This window comes from Lepisosteus platostomus, chromosome 8, assembly GCF_059453375.1.
Source record: "Lepisosteus platostomus isolate fLepPlt1 chromosome 8, fLepPlt1.hap1, whole genome shotgun sequence".
Classification (NCBI taxonomy): Eukaryota; Metazoa; Chordata; class Actinopteri; order Semionotiformes; family Lepisosteidae; genus Lepisosteus; species Lepisosteus platostomus.
In genome coordinates, this window is record NC_142618.1 from 8,845,633 (window position 1) to 8,865,187 (window position 19,555).

Below are 19,555 nucleotides of genomic sequence, written 5' to 3' on the forward strand. Positions count from 1 at the left end.
CATGTGGGGAGAACATACAAACTCCAAGCAGATAGCACACAGGTCTGGAGCTGAACACAGGGCTGTGAGACGGCAATGCTAACCACAGCACCACTGTGTACATTTAGTACATTTGAACATAAAAATGTGAGCACTTCAGGATTGGCTTTAATTGTATAATATAGAAATCCTATAGTTTGATTCCTTTGAGTGCAGAATGGGCTCTGTGAATGAGTGGGCTAATTGTTGGGTAAGTCAAAGTGAGTTTTTCTACAGTTTATTCCCCTTGTGTAGGTACAGGGAATATCACAGAAAATTGGTCGATAGCGTTAATTGACAATTCAAAATAAAATTCCTTTCTAATTATTCTAGTCACAATTAAAATGTATGCTTTTATTAGTGCATCTTACTATAAAACATTTTTCTGTTAAAATTGAGTAGCAATCTTTCTTCAATGGGCAATAAAAGCCAGTTGAGCACTTGGAGGGGTGTTTGAGAAACTGGGGGATGTTCTACTCCTCTGAAATGTAAGAGCTGGCCCCGGGTGCGTATGTCAAGACGAACTGGAGGATCTGCTGGTGGAGCTGGCGTAAAGCAAGGTCTCGTCTCTCCAGGGAGGCCTGGTCATGAAGGCCACAGGGGAATACTGCCTCGGGGGGCAAAACGAGCGCCGAGGCACCTGAAATTCACACAACACAACTGCTTACCTGCAAGCAAAGCAGTTTTTTTTAAATCTAAATGTTCCTTTACTGTACAATTGTCATGATAATTTTAGAAGTAATGTTTATATTAAATGTGTTTACATTTGGTGTGGCGTTCTCACTGCCAGGACCCTGTATTCTGAAGATCATACATGTCATTATTAAAGGGTGGAAAATAGTAAAGTTGGTCTAATTCAGCAACCGAGTTACTTCACCAAATAGTGGAGAGCCCCGCCGAGCTAACCAAAATCTCAAGTATGTCCAAAATTCTGCAGCCAGAATCCTGACCAGGTCTAGTGCAAGTGTTCACATTACTCCTATCCTGGAGTCCTTGCACTGGCTTCCGGTCAAATTCCACGTTGACTTTAAAATCCCCATGCTCACCTATAAGGCTTTACATGGCTTGGCACCTCAATACCTGTCTGAACTTTTATCGCCCTACTCCCCACCTCGGAACCTCCGCTCTTCAAATTCTGCCCTCCTTACTGTCCCCCAAGCCCGTCTACATTGTATGGGCGACAGGGCCTTCTCCTGCTATGCCCCCAAGCTCTGGAACTCTTTGCCCAAGGATATTAGAGAGTCACCTTCTCTAAACTCCTTCAAATCTAGACTCAAAACCTTCTTCAGAAAAGCCTTTACTTAACTGGTTCCACTCTTCACCCCTCTGCTCTTCTTAATACCACCTTCCACGGTCTCCTCTATTGTTATTGTTGTATTGTTGTAATTATAATTGTGTCCTATCTTGTGAAATCTTCTTAATTATTGTTGTAGTCTTATTTATTGTTATTGTCATCCTGTAAAGCGCTTTGAGAAGCCACCTTTAAAGGCGCTATATAAAATAAAGTTTATTATTATTATTATTATTATCAAGTGTATCATTAATGACGTTTCTCAGATAAAAATAACTTCTACAAGGTTTTTCTGGTAATGTATGTGTGAATTATTTAAAGGGCTACCGATTCACCCTTGGAAGTTGGAAGGAGAAGATGGCTGAGCTCACCGTGCTTCAGAGTGATGGAGTTCTCGCAGAGCAGCACTGCAATGACGGCGTCCTCCTCCAGGACTCTGCTCCTCAGGCTCAGCTTAGCATGTGCTTCCGCGAAGGAAAACCTTGTAAACAAACAAGCAGATTTACTGCTTGCTGGTTTGACCAAGTAAAGCAGTATTCGCACTCATTCAGTCTGAGGGTATTACAACCATTATTGTTTGGTTAATTGAGTTCCACAATATTGGCATTAAGACCACAGTCACAGAAATTAGCCGAGTGGAAGAAAGAAGTAAGAATACATTTTTCCCCAAGGTAAAAAGTAAAAAAAAAATAATCAAAATTCTGTCAAACAACTCAGGAGCAGCTACAGTACTCCACCTTGTGGACAAAAACATTAATTCTGAAACTAAAATGTTTCTTGCTGCAAACTACATAAGGAATGATCGACTTCTGGAATCCAGTGCATTTTAACTGAATTAAGTAATGGATTGTAGCCTGAACTGTGACGGGGTGGGCAGCTTACAGAAGCTTCACTGAGGCGACGGGCAGATTGGGGCCCTGGGCTGTGCCAGTGCGGACCCTGCGGCTGGCCAGGAAGTAGCCGTGGATCAGCCTCTCTGCCTCGGGACTCAGCTCGGCCTGCACTCCCCTCGCGGCAGCAATAAGCTGGGGCATGAGGACAGCATCGTCTTCCGTTAGACAAAGCACGCAACAAGGGTGAGAACAACTAGTAAAAGCCTGGAACGTGAATTTTACACCAGAGGTTTTTCGGATCTGTTTAGAGGCAACGAAAAAGTCACCATAACAGTGCGTATTTTGAGAGTGGGTGCGCAGTTTTGAGCTGAGCGATACCCCTTTGTAGTCATCTGTAGTGAACTGTTCTGAAGCTGGGTAGAGAGGCTCCTCAGGTTTGACGGCCTGTCTGAGGATGTGCACTGCTAGTGGCAGGGCTGGGCGCTCGATGGGCAGCTCTCGACAGTGAATCACAAGGCCAAAAGCGTCACTCGTCTGCGACGGAAGGAAGCCAGTATCCTAAACAAAGAAGAAACACAAACGAGCAATTTTGTGGGCCAGCCAGTCAGTTAACATCTTACTCACCATGCACAATGTGTTTAATAACAATTATTCCTTACGCCTATATAGTGCTTTTCTGGACACTCCACTCAAAGCGCTTTACAGGTAATGGGGACTCCACTCTGCCACCACCAGTGTGCAGCCCCACCTGGATGATGTGACAGCAACCATCATGTGCTAGTACACTCACCACACACCAGCTCTCAGTGGGGAGGAAAACAGAGTGATGAAGCCAGTTCAGAGATGGGGATTATTAGGAGGCCATGATTGGTAAAGGCCAGGGGGAATTTGGCCAGGGCACTGGGGTAACACCCCTTCTCTTTTGGAGAAACACCCTTGGATTTCTAAATGACCACAGAGAGTCAGGATCTCAGTTTTACTTCTCATCCGAAGGACGACACCTCGTCACTATATTGGGGAATTAGGACCCATATAAACCACAGGGTGAGCGCCTCCTACTGGCCCCACTAACACCCCTTCCAGCAGCAGCCTTCGTTTTCCCCAGGTGGTCTCCCATCCAGGTACTGACTAGGCTCACACCTGCTGAGCTTCAGTGGGCTGCCAGTTGTGCAGCTGCAGGGTGGTATAGCTGCTGAGAATGCTGAGGAACAACATGCCTCCTAACTCTGCAATTCTGAAGACAAAGACACCCCTGACACCTTCGTGTTTTCAAGGTTTGTGGACTAATAATCTAAGAGCAAAAGGAACATCTGTACTCAGCGTGTTTGGTTGATAGACAACATCCTAGTAATGAGGATGGTGTAAGCCAGTGCTTCCCAATCTCTCTCACCTCTGGCACACTTTTAACATCCCAAACTTTTCATACTAAGCCAAAATGATTTTAAAATAAGGATAGATATAACATGTAATTGTATCCCCTTCAACCCTGTTCTGGAGAGAACGGTTAGAAAATGAATGGATGGGACACCATTCATTTTAAAATGAACCACAGACTACTATTTTAGCTAAGATATATCTGACTTCACTCTGGACTAGAATTTCAAAGTGAAACGTGGGCTCGTTTCACAGAATATAACTAGTCAAGTGTTCAAAGCTGGAAGGAGGTACACCAAGCTCCTGATCGGCGCTTTTCAAAATTCAGCTCTTCCGACTCTGTGGCATATCCGAGAGCTCTCTGAGAAGGCTGCTGCAAGGGCCAGGTGGGGATGGGACACAAAGGGATGAATACTGGGAAAAGAAACGTTAGCATAGTCTTCTTCTGGTCACGTCAAAGCGTTTTCTTGTGCTAGTTTTCCATGGTTGTATTCACTTCATGCCTGTAAACACCTGTAATGCTTCGGCTTTTCATGTTGGGCTGAATGTTACCTGCTGTTTGTTTTCTAGAACGCATCTTTCCCAGAAGTGCTACTAAGATGATCATGTCTCACTCTGAATTAAATTTAAGACTCACTTGATTAAAGACTGCGCTTTTATGCAAGATATGAAAGTGATGTGATTTTAAAACGTCGATAGCTATGGCATACCAAAAGGCTAGGCCTGTCTCAAACATTGCTTTAAATGGCAAAAATCCAGTAAATAATTTCCTTCGGAGAAAGTAAATTGCTTCCATATCCTGCCTGAATTCACATCCTGATGGCACCGCCTCCACTCCAGTTTAATACATCATGACTTTGTGCCCCACGTAGCTGGTTGATGAATGAAGATTAATGATTATGGCAGCCCGAGAATAATTTATTTAACTAACTTTTGAGAAGAGATCAGCAATAATGAGACTGCTATTTTAAAATACATATAGTTACTGGGATACTCACAATATAAAGAAAGATCTACCTTTTAACAGCAACAACATTTGTGAAAACTATCCAGATATCAAAATTTCTACTCCTCATTGTCCTGAGATCCATTTTCAAAAATCTTAAATTGGATTTGCAAATATTTTCATATTTCAGTTCTAGGCTGTTGACATACCATTGATCCCAGCGCTGCATTTTCATACTTTAAAAACTTTTTGGTTGAAGCTCCAGTATCAGCAAGGGCCCAGATATTACACTGGAGTGGAAGAGACAGCTGCTGGTCTGCGTCTTCTCCATACTTCTTCCCAGGAATGAATACTGTGACAGCCCTGGTTTCCAAAGCTGCAAAATGGAAAATCAAAGATTATTACTGAGGTTTGTTCAGCAATAATAATAATAATAATATAGAACTTTTCTGGCAAAAAAGCAAAAATTTTCTCACAAAGCGCTTTACAGATAATGGGGACTCCCCTCCACCACCACCAGTGTGCAGCCCCACCTGGATGATGCGATGGCAGCCAGAGTGCGCCAGTCCACTCTAAGATGATGTCATTCTCAACACTTCCTCAATTGCTTCCTTTCTCTTTGAATGTTTGAAGTGATTTAACAATGTGAGGCACTGCTTTCCTGACTTTGATTCACTGACTTATGGGGTGAGTGTGTTTTGACTCTGCTTTTTTGTGCTTGTAGCCTGCTTAAAGGTGTAAACCTTTTATTATAAACTGATACCCGACTGAAGCAATTCTGCCTTGTCTTTCCTGCAGGAGGCGAGATCACCGATGAAGCAGATTCCTCCGGTGGCCAGCAGGGCGGCGCCAGCATGCATGCTGGCAGCCCCTGTACCATGCTCATCCCTGGACACCGAGGGGAACAGCTCACCAGATGTCCTGTGGCGTACCCCTCGAGACGCAAGAGCAAGGCTGTAGGTCATCAGCCTGCCAAATTAACAGAACAAAAATTGAATTATAATTTGCAGTTATTTTACTAAGCCAATCCTCTCCTATAAATCTGAAGAATGTAATTTATTGTAAATATACGGAATTACGTCTTAACTATATACATTTCTAGAAATAAATTGCTTTATTCCTCAAGGTTATACATTATTTGTAGATGATTATATCCCAAATGACAACACTGATTGAACTTGGTTATCATCCCTCTCGAACTTTTGTTACAAACTCCATGAAGTCCTCAGAAACTTCTCCTGGTTAAATGGTAAAAGGCAGCACAGTGCACAGGGACACTTGCTGTGAAGTACCTGTCTATTACAAGGGTGTCAGTGGTCAAAGCCAGGACATCGAGGTAGCTGAGCGTCTCTCTGTCCTCCCCTGCAGTCTGTACCAGGCTCAGCAGCAGGCACAGCTTCAAGGTGTTGTATAACCCAGGTGGAACGATCTGAGATCCAAAAGCATTTGCCACAATGGCAGGAAATCTCCATGGGGAACAGGCAGTGGCGGACAACAGAGCCTGGAAATTATCACTGATGAACGAGGGGCCTGGGTTCAAACGACAGAAGGGTATTATGTGAATCTCTTGCTACTGTGACACTTTATGAAATGTATGTTCTTCGCAGCTACTTTCAGACAGGGGTGCGGCTTACATTCTGGGACCCACGGCTGTACACTGTTAGCTTCCACGCTGAAAGTCACATTCGGCCACTGGTGTACGTGTGCAGGGATTCCAATGATCCTGTACAGTCTGCCTATTTTTATGGAGTTGCAAAGTTCATCTGTGTGTTAAACACAAGCAGTCTTATCTTTTATTATGTCTTTGTTTTCTACAGATGTCACTTGTGCTTCGGCTATTCAAGAAAAAATCAACTATATATTAAACATATCAATTTAGTAACTAAAGCTAAATTTAAAGATGCACGTTAAATTCCTTAACCTAAAACAGCAGATCAACAAAAAACACACAATTTGTACTGAGAGTTCTTGTGGGAATTATACTATTCTTGGGACAAGAAGAAAGACTATCCTTGAGGAAGGGGTACTATACATAAACAGGGGTGTAATGATTTATAACTATTCTGTCAAGGGAGAAGTTGGTAATTAAAAAACAGCAACAACAAAATGACATAATCCCAATAAGCAGGACATTCTTTTCTCTTTTATTTCCTAAAGTTGGAAAAGATCGCTTATTTGAAGCTACAAAATAATGACTGATTTATAAAAATAGACTGACACGCATGACTATGTAGAGTAAATCCTACTGCCACACTGAGAAGAATTATCGAATTATTGGTTTTATGTTCTGTAAGCAGTGCAATCCTACCTCTCAGAAAGACTGTCAGAGACTGATACCTCGAGGAGCTCAGTGTGTGAGCGCTCAGCACACGAAGGGCCTTAGCATGGATCACCTCCACCAGCTGTTTGTCTTTTAAAAATGAACAGCAAACAGGAATCGTATTTAACCACATCCTAATTCTATATTGAGTTATATTATATCATCATATCAACTCTACCAAGTTTGGACTTGATTGGCCAAGCAGTGCTTGCATGGGAGCAGTCAGCAGTAAGGAATGTTGATGAAGGTTAGGCGACCATCCTAATTTAAATCAAACTGCCATTTTTCCGTATTGCAAGAGAAACCACTGTATCTCTCACCTTGCAGAGATACTTCACACATTCACACCGGGTTAGCACACGCTTGGGGAAACCTTTGTTTTCCTTCGTTTGGCCAGTTAACTCCAGCTAGTGGTAACTTTGTGATAGATATCATTTTAGTGACAAGGCTCTTTGAACACATGCAGTTTTCACAGCGGCGAGACAAAAATTCTCACAACTGCTATAGGCTGCTTGGAAGGCTGCTTCCAATGCCTGAATGCCTAAATTATACTATCTACACCAAATATACTAACTTTGTTCTCTCCAGGTTTCCGCCACAGAGTTCTATAAGAACGAAAGCACATATTGCTCTAAAGTTAAACTTCAGTAAAGGTCCCTGACCACCCAGCACTCTGGACTTCACATCCTCTTTCAGTGGGGAGCCGCACAAGGAGCAGGTGAAATCGTTCCTCACTGTGGCCCACTCTGTGGCTCCTGGGACATGCACCCGGATCTTCTGAAATCCTATAGAGAAGAAAATGCTCAATGCCATCTATATTGTATTCTAAATGTCTGCATTGTAGAAAGGACATAATATAATTTGTATTGATGGTATGCTCTCTGATTGAGCCATGTGGAAGCACTCTAGGCAGATGTCGCTGCATTCCTGCAAGTCTGACAACCTTCACATTTTCAAATTTGGTAGCTGATCCTGTCTAAGCCACCTCCTAGGTAAATTACCTTGCATAATGCATGCATTTCCTAATTCCGAAAACAAGGCCTGTAGAAATCAAGACGTGGGAGACCGAGCTTTTAAAGGGGGAATCGAGGGCAGAAAAAAACTGGCCCAGTGCAGTTACGAGCTGAACGAGCTACAGAATGCACGAGACTGAAATGGATTTACTGAGAAGGATATCAACAAGGACACACAAAACCAGCTGGAAGCTATTTCTATGTATATCCTTTGCAATCCTAACTTTTAATAGCAATACAATAAAATGTTTATCTTTATACCACAGCAGCAGACAAGAAGGAAGTTCACCAATATTTGCATGACCTCAATAGCAAACAGCTTTATCACTACTGACTCAGCTGAATGGGACCAGAGGGCTGTCTGTCCCATCCTGCTTTAATAGAAAAAGTCAGATTTTTGTGTAGCTCATGAAGTGCTATTAAAGCCATGTCTCTACAAAAGTCTTACGCATCTGAGACAAAAGCTGGAGTTACAATGCACAATTTACACAAAAACTCCAATAGTGTTTTCTACTATTACAACTCAGACTGCTGTTAATTTAGTTTAGTTTGAGTGAGAACAAACCAGTCTTGTTTTGAACAATCTTTGATCCTTATTGATCAGAGTCTTCAAAAGTCTGATCGCAAGGACTCAAAGTAAACCCGATACAAGCAGCCAAACTGTTGTAATACCCAATCCGTCACATTTAACAATCAAATCTAATTGGTGACTCATTGTTTGGTGCTCCTCGCATTATCGTTATTTGCTCCTTTCTACACATCCATAAAGCTGAAAGGTTGTAGTAGTTTGAGGTTATTTTTTATACTACAAAATACAGCTTTATCAGGATCAACTATTAAAACAAAATGGCTAAATTTCTGTAGACTGCAACAGAATCATGCTTCTACATAACACAGTGAGTGAAAAGAGTGGACAGTGCATACTACTTAAGACTTCTGCAAAGTGGTGAATATACCTAGATGTTTCGGCGATGCCGATCCAAAGTACATATAGTACATATTGCAGGTAATTTCATGTCACCTTGTGAGTTTGGACAGGAGTCCTCAGTACACAGGAACCTGGCCCCCTGTGTGTACTTCGTCACAAGTGTCATCGCCATGGCCAGCCCCTCCAGCATGAGGGGCCTCATGGGACTGTCCCCCCGCGGGACGTGACTCAGGTCCAGGAGGTAGTCTGGAAAGGGGGGCACGTGTGTCAGCTTCAGCACGACACTGACCTGACGGGAAAGAACACTTTGTCAGAAAACAGCAGAGCATTAGGTGTACAGGTATAATACTGCATAAGTTATTAACCTATTTTAATAACTTATTCAACTTATTGTCTAGATGTTTTTTCAGAACACATGAATATGGTATTTGCTTTCAGTCAATACTGCACCACCATTTCAAATGACTATGAGGGCAAGTCCTACCTGATTTTCTGAGCATATTTTCTCAATGAGCGATAATGTCTTGATAGATATAAAACACACCTACAAGGCAAGCGGATTCTTTGTTGAAGGTGATGATGTGCAACACTTTTGTAACTTTTAACTTAAGGTTTACCTGGAATTATCTGTACTTACAGACTGAAAAAGGCCAGCAGCTTTTAGTGGGTCGTGCAATATGCAGTTCCCAAGCCTAGCATCTATCTCAGTCACGTCTGTAGGATTCACACGGACACAGAACCGGTACACCGACTCGCTTTGCTGTGAATCTGGTCAAAAAACATGAAAAGGCAAATAATTCAACTCAAATAATAATCATCATAATAATTCAGAGCATTTGCCCTTTCAAATAATTTAATAAGAGTAACTTTTGTGATGATTGTTGAATATATAATGTTGAAAATATAATAGCCCTATTTACTCAGACTCCTAATACCAGTTCCAGTGTGTCTTTAAACCATCTAAGAACAGAAACGAACAAACAAAGCAGCTCATATTAACCTTGCTTTTGCAGCCAACGTTTTACGCTATTTTAACAGACCAACCATTAGAAAAAACAAAGCACTGACAAAGGTTAGTGTCTGGGGAACTGCAGGGAATCAATGACGTGACAAACCAAAGATATTTTTCAGTTTAAAGGTCCGACTCGCTAATCCCATTATCTTACATTCCAGCTGGGCAGACAACACAAAAATAGAAGATGTCACCAACACTGACTTGCAATTTTACCAGTAAAATCTAATTTGAACGAGTTACATATACACAATATTTTAATTCTTTAATCCAAACCATTTGATCTTAAGAATAGTAAAAAAAATGTAGGTCATAAAAATTATGATCAACATACTCGCTGTTTTACGTGAAGGAGGCTGAATGTTACAAATTCTGAATGCTTATCTGCATATGCATTCAGCCCCATAAGTCACTACTTCATGGAAGAACCTCTGGCAGCAATTACTCCTGTCACTACTATTGGAAGTAGTACTATTCTGCAGATTTCAATGAAGGATAAGATCAGAAATGAAGAAATCCGTAGACGATGTAGGGTGGTGGATGTGGTTGAGAAGATGCGAGAGGCGAGGTTACGGTGGTATGGACATATCATGAGGAGGGACGTTGAGGAAGTAACAAAGAGGGTAATGGAATTTGAGGTGGAAGGTAACAGAGGAAGAGGCAGGCCTAGAAAGAGATGGATAGATTGTGTGAGAAAAGATATGGAGGTATGTGAAGTGAGTGAGGAAGATGTGCTCGACAGAGACAAATGGAGAAGAGCAACCAAAGCAGCTGAACCCAGGACAGTCTGGGACTAAGGCTGTGAAAAAGAAGAAGAAGAAGAAGACTACTATTGGAAGGATCTCTACCAGTTCTGCACAGTGAGATTATATCAATCTTGCTCATTTGTCCTTGTAAAAGACTCCACTTCTGACGAGTTAATTGAGGGATGCTGATGGACTAGTTTTCAAGTTTTGTCATCAATGATGTACTGGAAACAAGAATGGAGTGAAAGTCCCTTTTGAACTTCTTAAGAACATGCACTCTTTTCTTGTCAAGCCACTCCAATGTGGCTTTGGTCTTACGCTTCATTCATTGTCCTCCTGACATTTTCCTGTATTTTGCACCACCTATTTCCCCCTCCATCTTCCCAGTCTCTGCAGATGAGAGGCACCCCTGCAACCATCAAGCCTGACAGCTGGGATGGTGTTGTCTGGGTTATGTGCTATGCTGGGGTTGTGCCAGATGAAATGCTTAGTATTTAATTTTATTAGAATGATATAAATATAAGTTCTTATTTTATAAAACAACAACAACAGTAATAATAAAAGACCTTTATCTTACATAGCACCTCTAAAAGTGGCTTCTCAAAGCACTTGACAGTAGGAGTTACATCACAACCTTCTTTTTGCAGTATTATTTACATGCTTAGTCATGAGCTTTTTCAATAAGGGTTTTGTTCTTGTCACTTGCCCATACAGGCCAGCCTAGTGCAAGAAATATGATATTGTCAATGTAGGAACACCGAGCTACTCAGATGCAGAGCTCTACAGACTTTTCTAAGTCCTTGTTGGCTTCACATTAACCAAGTCTATCTACTTACTGAATATGGTAGGATAGCCATGTTTGGGTAGCATGTGGATAGTGTAATGTAAAGTGCACCTTTTAATGGTGATCAGTGACTTTGAAATTTTCTTGTAACCTTTTCCTGATCTGTATGTCCCTTCCACCTTATGCTTGACTCATTTAGAAAGTTTCTTGGTCTTCATGATTCGTTTGTCTTATCACTCTTTGAGTTATGTTGTGACGTTCCAAATCCAACTGAGGAAACTTCGTTACAGAGACAGGTTCAATTACTCTGAAGAAAAGTTAAAACACTTACATTTACAAATGAAGGTTTTGCAGAAGAACTGGTATAGGATTGCCACTACAAAGGGGTTAAATACCTTCCCACTTTCAATTTGAATTTTTCCTCCACTTATTTTGCATTTGTGTTCCCCCAGTTTTGGGGCTTTCACCAGTTCCTTCCAGGGCTCTGAATACAAACATCGAATGAACCAGTAATATCTGTGCTCAGGAGTAAAGCGAGGTAATTATTTTTGAGACAGAGGCAATTCAAATTCAGCACAGGGGGGGGGGGTCTTCAGAACCAACAGTGAAACACCAACCAGAAGACACAGATGGAAACCTTGTGTAGTTGAATAAAAAAAAAAGAGGAGGCACTTTTGTAAGTGAAGTATTACCCGTGAAATGCTTATATTTCGACATTCCTTTGGATTTCTACACTTTGCAATCCACCGCATGTTTGCAAACCCAATAGCCTCTACAGCACATGCAGATTTGACACTGAAGTGTACAAATTGAACCCTGTGGTACAGCACTGCCTGCCTCTCCGCCATCATGTTCCTGTTATCAGTAGCTGAACTGTTTTCTCGCTTGGCACTTCAGTACTGTACCTGTCTGTTACTATTGTCCCACTTCCCACCTCGCAACCTTGGTTCGTTTAATTCTGGTCTGCTGTCTGTCCCCCAAGCCTGTCTCCACTGTGGGTGACAGGGCCTTCTCCTGTTAATTCTCCAGAGCTCTGGAATTTTATCCCTAAGGATATCAGAGAGTCATCTTCCCGGAGCTCTTTCAAATCAAGAATAAAAACCTCCTTCTTTAGAAGGGACTTTATTTAACTGGATCTCTTTCTGCCCCCTTTACTTTCCTCTTGAATCCCAAACCCTCATTGTTAACTGTGTAATTCTGCTGTCTCCTCTTATTGTATATCATTTTTTTCCTGTAAAGCGCTTGAAGGCGACACTTTAAAAGGCGCAATATTGTTTTCTGCGCGACCGAGTTACCGATCTAGCTTCACACTTATAAAACTTTTTTTAATTAATCTGGTTGTGCTACTTGAACGTCTCCCCATTTCAATATAAAGTCACTGTGTGGTCTCTCAATAAGGGTATTAATCTATTCTAATCGCTCATGCCTTATGTAAAACACAACGAGCATGACATTACATGACGCTGACAAAGTGACACGGGCTATCCCGTCTGACTTCCTGGATCAAACTTGGCTAAAGGGACGCACATACTGTACAACACCATCACGCACTAGCTGAAGTCACTATACGTGAACAGGAAGTTAAAACTGAACTCTTGACCTGACCCAGTTTTGTAAACATGAAGTTCACCATCGGCTACCTTCGCACCACACCCTCCCCCTGTCATTCCATGAACATTACGCGTCCCCAGCCCGTACCGGTGTACTGTCTGCAGTCCTCAATGAGCCGCTGCAGACCGCCGGTCCTGTCCATGTAGGACAGGGCCGCCTCCTTCAACTCCAGCGTCTCCTGCGCCTCCATCTTTGGCGCTCGAGCCTAGAGGCGAACCGCGCTCGAGTTTGCTTTTCCGGCGGCTCGTGCGTGGAAGTGTCATGGCGAAGACGCCGGTGCTCGTCGTTAATAAAACATCACATTTCAGTTTATTTCAGGTTGTTGTTTCCTATAGCGTAGTTGTCGTTCATTACGGCGAACAGGCATTACACTGGAGTAAAGACAACACTACAATATTCCTTGGAAAAAATGGGTACCAGAAAAAGAAAGCAAACATCCCCTTTCTTTCAAATGATTAAATGAGCTCGTAAAAAGTAAAGTTCGTCGTATTTATGTCCTTCAGTAAAACTAATTACTTTTAACAAGTTTTTGCTTTTAAACACAACAGCGAGATTCTCGAGCGAATTTGTAACCTGAGAATGATCTGGCAACGCGTCAGTTGAGGCCAAATTAAATTCGCCCTTACAGTTAATCAATTAATGATCAAGGACAACAGATGGGAACAACTTCATTTAAATAATAACTTTCTATAATAGTAGGGCATTTCTCCTTAATTCTACAATCTGAGTTCTCTTCTACAGAGCTTTTTTTTTCATATTTAGCTCTCAACACCATCCTTAAATCTATTCTTGGGAAGTACAAAGCAATCTAGTTCACAATAAAATGGCAATACGTTTTTTATAGTTTGCGGTAGTTCACATTGTTAAACATTAAAATACAAACGTCTGACAGAAAATGCCTGGGTTGTTCACAGGATTTCCTGAGTTAAGGGCTCTAGTTTGATAATGTAGTTGGAGAATCCCACTGGTAATCAAATACACACCAGTTGCTATTTCTGATGTACTTGGAGGGGTGTGTGTTTTGTGTGCTTTGTCTTCAAATGTGAATGTTATTTATTTCAAATGTACCTGATCAGATAAGTCCTGGAATATTTTGTAAAAAAAGTCAGGAAATTTACACCCCAGGACACACAAGGTATAGTGCCAAACACCAGAGTGATGAGTTTTCCAGGTAAACACAAAAGTTTTAAGATATATCTTTTTTTCTCCCAAAACAAGATGTCTTGTCTGTTTCTGCTTCTATGCTGGTGGATAACCATCATTTTCTTTTTCAAGGCTTTTACAAGGGTAGCTACTGTAATTGTTTCACAATGCTGATTAAAATTCCCCAGTGAAGTGGAAATTGAACATTAAAGGTTTACATTACAAATAAAAACAAGTCTCTCTTGTCGCAGGATAATCATTTTAATCTTACCGTACAACTCAAAGAGGGCTAATGTTTTACATTTCGTAACAAAAAAAATGTCTGACACTAATTTGAGTAAAATTCTACTTCCACCACTACATACAGTATCTGCTGGAATGAATTCTAATACAGACATTTAATGTCTTTGAATCAATAGCTATGGAGTGGATATAAATTATATAGTGGAAAAATAGATTCAAAACCTTTCCAAAAAGCAACAAAGGATTAATCAGAAATCTATAAATACTGTAAAGTAAAGGTAGTTGCAAAAATGCTGCTGCAAAATCCATTAGATACAAATTCACTTTCCAGGCAAGTAATAAAACATGCCCCTTCAACTTTAGTTGTTATTTAAACGAAAATGTACAAGCTATGAAAATAAAACTTTTAAAGGTAATTTGCTTGAAATTGAGATATTTCCCATAAATTATATTTTGATGTACCTGTATTTTGTTGCTTTCTGAAGAGTGTTAAGTCTTATTTTAAGTAGAAATCTCGCAAGAAAAAAAGCAAAGGCTTTCTATTTAAAGCAGAGATGGTCAAGGACGTGTGCAATTTTGGTTAGGAAAAGGTGATCACTTTGGTCCAAGAAGAAAAATAGAATACAATCATAAATATATGCCTGGGATTTACAAGTCGATTGTTTAATATAAACTGTGTAAACAGATTTCTCTGTTCTCGTCTTGTACTTTTTTCTTACAGTGTTTGGTTTACATTTTGACGCTATTCATGAAGAGAGAGGCTGTAATAAAGAGAGAGTATAAGTTGGCAGCTCCCTGAGAAATCTCTGCCCACAATACACTTTTACAATGTCCACTTTATCTACTAATCATCACTAATATTTTCATCATCTTTAACATAAATAGATTCATCTTAAAATGATGGACTCGCATCACTACAGCCAGCTGTACAAACTTTATCCAGAAGTGATTTTCTGATGAATGCTTTTGGCTTCCTGATCTAAAGTGTTGATCCAGTACACAGGAGAGGAATTCCTGGCTATTAGGAAAATCTATTTACATAAGTTAAGGCTGTATCAGCTCCAGTTAATGCGAGCAGGAGGTTGACGTTTTGCAGAAAGCAGCGCCTGCCTGCAGAACCAGTCCCAGAACCCCGATGATTTCTTCTACAGGAAGGAATCCTCGGAAGGCGGGGCGTAGGAAAATCCCAGAAAGGCGTCGTCTGCGTCCAGAACGCTGGCGTTAACAATGGAATGGTCGGAAGTATAACAAATGGAGTTTGGAACCATTTCTTCTGTAAATTCCGGATCGAAGTTCCCAATATCATCTGGAGAATTCTACAGATGAAAAATGAATCAGACATGAATGTTCATATTTATTTTGCAAAATACAGCATATTTCTTCATAATAACATTGCTGTTCTTTACTACCTGTCCATAATAGTGAGACAAATCAACCAACCTAGAACACTTCAGATTCATTCCCCGGTCCTGTTGTCCCTCTGTAGGTAAATAACACAGAAGGTTCATCTCCCCTTAACTCTGAATAATTATCTGAACTAATTTCGATAAATCCTTTTCTAAGACATGATTATTTTACTCATAGCGCCAAGGCTTGTTTGACCTCAGTGCTGCTGAAAAGTCTGCATTCTGGAAAAGAAAAGGCTATTATCATATATGAATCTACTTGCAAATTCACTGTTACATCGTGGGGGGGGGGGCGTTTGTCAAGAAGAAATTCGGGTGTGTTAAAAAGGTGGAATGAACGCAACAGCTGAAATCGAAGCTGACGTACCACATGTGGACTGAAGGGAGGCGGAATCTTCTTCTGCTCGAGGTCATCCCAGTTGATCAGATAAAAAAAGGAGTGTCCTTTAATTTCGCTCTGCAAGACAGAAATAGAATCAATAAACTATGTTTAACGTATAATCTCAGAAGCCTATACAGAATAGCCAATAAAAACGATCAGATAATGGCTCAGGGCACACCTTCGAGCGTTAAAATACAGTACGCTTCAAGAGGAGAAGAACAGTGATGTCCTAAAACCGAAACTTACAGGTTTCCAGACTTTGTTATCCAATTATCCCAGTAATTACTTGCTATTGTAACTCGCTGACTATTACACGCCTAATTTTTATTTAAAAACAGCCTACAGGCAGAATCCATTGGAACACCTCTCTCAGTCAAGTGTCTTGCAGGTGACAAACGTCTAGTTAGTTGTTTGCTTCAACACTAGGAGGAGCTAAAATAGCAAATATCTGCCCCTTCAACTTTCTTATTTAAAGAAAAATGTATAAACTATGAAAAACAAACCTTTAAAAGTAATTTGCTTGAAATTTAGATATTTCTCTTTACTCATTTTAGGAATTGCTCATTATGGGAACACTGCAGTTATAATTCCTCACACAGGTTATTCAATCTCGGTAACAAAATAAATTCATTGATGGCAATTACGAATTAAGCACAAAATCGTGAACTTTGTGAAAGTATTGTGATGTAAAACTGGCCCTTCCTGCTCACTAGTCACAGTAATGACTAATGTAATGCGATGTACAGTTAAATAAGTATAAGTTGTGCAGCAGATATTTCACATAGAAATGTTCCAATGTGATCTGCATGCAGAGTTAACAAGTAATATTTGTCAGCAAAACCGTCTCAAAGTCACCAAAATACAGTATGTCGCCTTATATATGTTGTTTCATAACTAATAATGGTTTCATAACTGTTTCATAATTATATACAACACAGTAGCAAAGATTGCTTGGTCTAAATTGTTTTTCAAATATTGTTATTTGGGATAGGATGTGCATTGAAATTTTCTCTGCTTTGGAGTTCAAAAGATTATGAACCCTGACAGTTCGTAATTGAAATACATTTCATTTTAGATACAGAACCAAAAATGTGTGCTCAGAGTAGGTGCAATTCCTAGCATTTTCTGCCCATAAAAAGTAACGCAGTGTGAGGGCGATATTAGTTCGTGACAGAAAAATCTTCACGACTTCAATGATTCTTTTTAACATATTTAATATACATGTTTACTTAGGTCTTAAGCATAATTATGTTTTTATGACAAAGAGCAATATTTCCATTGGATTAAAAGAGGATCACAAGCCTGCTTGTTTACAATGTAATTGGGCCGGTTCACATCACTCGTTCTGAATCGCAGACAATAACAGCAATAAGGCACTGCGAATACCTGGAAATTTGGTCTCTTTTGTGATGTGTGCTGGAGGTCTTGCACTTTACCGTGTACTCAGTACTTTCATTGTGGTCCGAAAAAGAACTTGATGCCCGTTCTTTATAAACCCAAAGTGTAAAAAAAGCAGTGCAGTTCCCCTTTAAGGAGGAAGTTACAGGGAAGTCAGCGTGCAAACCTCAAAGGGAGCATAGCGAGGAAGCCGGGGTTAACGCCCTTACTTACAAAGTCGTCTCTAGACCCCAGCCTCCTCGTCCGGTCTTTCTCGAGCAATCCTTGCAGTATAGACCAGGCAGCGCTGGAAGCTCCAGGCCGCATTGTCAGCGTCTTGTGGAGGATGTTGTCATACATCTCTTGAGTGTCTCTGCTATAGAATGGAGGCTACAGAAAAAACAACAACAACAACATTGTAGGCGAAAGCTATTTTAAATGACAAATACATTTGGAAAACAAATGGGCAATTCTCGCAATGCAAGGAGTCTAAATCTATTTGAATAATTTGAGTTTTCTTTTTGTATAACTCCACAGTTCCACACCTGGAAGGCATGACTCAGGTGCTGTTTGGAGTTGTACCATTAGCACTACACGGGTAAACCTCCACACTGATTTGTCTGAACAGAATAAGGAAGAAGGCCTCCTAAAACTTCAGAAATCTGCGCTGCCACTCCACAGTGTAACAGAAATGAATAATGCACATTTCATTCTGCAGTGTTGCAGCTTGTGAACGTCTGAAGATGCAGGGTGAATGTTTACTTTGGTTCATCATGACATTCACAAATCAATAGTTATTCAAGAACCTGAAAAAAAAAACAACTGTCCCATGTTTTAAGTTACCATACAAACCTCAATTAGGCGATCTCATCTAACAATATCTGGAAAGAATTTTGGGTTTTGACAATGTGACTGAATAGCTTGTTCCACACTCCCACAGCTCTTTGTGTAAAGCCGTGTCCCTTGTTTCATCGTCTAACTGACTGAGGACTGCCAAAGCCACCAGCCAACAAAATTACTGTCTTACCAAGCCATACAGCATTTCATACAGCACAGAGCCAAGACACCACCAATCCACTGTGTTGTCATAGGGCTGCTTCTTCAGGACCTCCGGTGCTAGATACTGTAATTCAAATGTAACAACACAGATCTTACTGAATGGCAGGCACCAGGGGGTCCCATATAGCACTGCAAATAATTAAGCAGGAAGTCAAGTTTGTGTATTAGTTTAAATTTTGCACAAAAGCTAAATTAAAAATCACACACAAGGGAACATAACTTAACTGGGTATATTCAGAGATGGAGACAAACTAAAAATGTAGCAATTGCAAAAATGCTGTAAAGCAGGTACATTTACATTTACATGTCATGACATAAAAGGTTAATCAAGTTATGGAGCTCAAACAACTACATTTGACAACAATCAGCTTTTAGTGTAAGAAACCTCAGTGGTTTAAATTATTTTAAAAAGTGGAAAAAGAAATGATGAGCTCAAATGATAAATGTTTATTATTTTCAAAGTTAGGCCCATAAAGTATTTACTACAATACCAATTATACTGTAATAGAGACATGAAAAATATGCACAATGTAAAACTACTGAACAAAGGGACATTGTGGACAAAGATAAATGCACCACAAATATATAAAACAGAGCTGGAACGGTTTTAAAAGAGAAAACAAATCCAGAAATCCTGTAGATTGTAGGTATTCATAAAGAAACAGCAGTTAAAAACAACCACAGAGGAAAAAAAAAAAACTTACTTCTGGCGTCCCACAAAACGTACTCGTAGTGTCTGCTTGGGAAATGCCTTCCTTGCACAATCCAAAATCAGTTAGAACTATGTGTCCCTTTAAAAAAAAAAAAATGAAAGGACCTTTTATAATCGCTCTGCTCCTGCACAATCCAGCTATTGTCCGCACAAATTCTTCTGTTGTCCCGTAACATTGTCTAATGTGAACCTCCTCCCACTGAGACTCTCCACACATTCCCAAGAGGTTTCATCAGGGAGCGTGCCTGAAGCAAACAGAGCCTGAGGTCACAGCAACGACAGGCACTTCCTTCCACTGGACACAATGAAAAACTGATGGCAGACTCCCTGCATTTGCACAATTCTTTTTTTTTCTTA

The 19,555-nt window shown here is 40.5% G+C and overlaps 2 protein-coding genes across 8 annotated transcripts in view; both read right to left on the reverse strand.

Moving 5' to 3' along the window:
* Nucleotides 1-222: 222 nt before the first annotated feature.
* On the reverse strand, nt 223-14,157 carry mcmdc2 (minichromosome maintenance domain containing 2). Of its 4 annotated transcripts, XM_088642307.1 has the most exons (14): nt 12,964-14,157; nt 9,361-9,491; nt 9,208-9,267; nt 8,817-9,012; nt 7,445-7,567; nt 6,771-6,872; nt 6,097-6,225; nt 5,755-5,992; nt 5,226-5,431; nt 4,672-4,838; nt 2,521-2,700; nt 2,192-2,334; nt 1,681-1,790; nt 223-658 (listed from the first exon to the last, which is right to left on the reverse strand). In XM_088642307.1, the coding sequence occupies exons 1-14, from the start codon at nt 13,064-13,066 to the stop codon at nt 492-494; spliced, it is 2,055 nt and encodes a 684-aa protein (XP_088498433.1). In that variant the 5' UTR covers nt 13,067-14,157; the 3' UTR covers nt 223-491. The 4 variants fall into 4 exon arrangements, with proteins under 4 accessions (XP_088498433.1, XP_088498431.1, XP_088498430.1 ...); XM_088642305.1 differs by having other exon boundaries at nt 2,192-2,700; nt 6,097-6,198; XM_088642304.1 differs by having other exon boundaries at nt 2,192-2,700.
* A 104-nt stretch (nt 14,158-14,261) lies between these two features.
* The window catches only part of sgk3 (serum/glucocorticoid regulated kinase family member 3), a 30,582-nt gene continuing 25,288 nt past the window's right edge, over nt 14,262-19,555 (reverse strand). For 3 of the 4 annotated variants that reach the window (XM_088642308.1, XM_088642309.1, XM_088642310.1), the window contains exons 13-17: nt 19,191-19,277; nt 18,455-18,550; nt 17,662-17,817; nt 16,036-16,125; nt 14,262-15,578 (exon numbers count right to left, since the gene is read on the reverse strand). In XM_088642308.1, the coding sequence (XP_088498434.1) occupies nt 15,408-15,578; nt 16,036-16,125; nt 17,662-17,817; nt 18,455-18,550; nt 19,191-19,277 (600 nt within the window). In that variant the 3' untranslated portion in view covers nt 14,262-15,407. Of the gene's footprint in view, nt 15,579-15,702; nt 15,743-16,035; nt 16,126-17,661; nt 17,818-18,454; nt 18,551-19,190; nt 19,278-19,555 lie in introns of all 4 variants that reach the window. The other variant, XM_088642311.1, reaches the window with a different exon arrangement.

Coding starts and splice junctions, on each gene's coding strand:
- mcmdc2 (XM_088642304.1), bottom strand. CDS start 13,066: ATGGAGGCGCAGGAGACGCTGGAGTTGAAGGAGGCGGCCCTGTCCTAC. Junction 5,993..6,096: donor ACAGCCGTGGGTCCCAGAAT/GTAAGCCGCACC, acceptor GTTTGAACCCAG/GCCCCTCGTTCATCAGTGAT. Junction 659..1,680: donor CTCCATCACTCTGAAGCACG/GTGAGCTCAGCC, acceptor TGTGAATTTCAG/GTGCCTCGGCGCTCGTTTTG.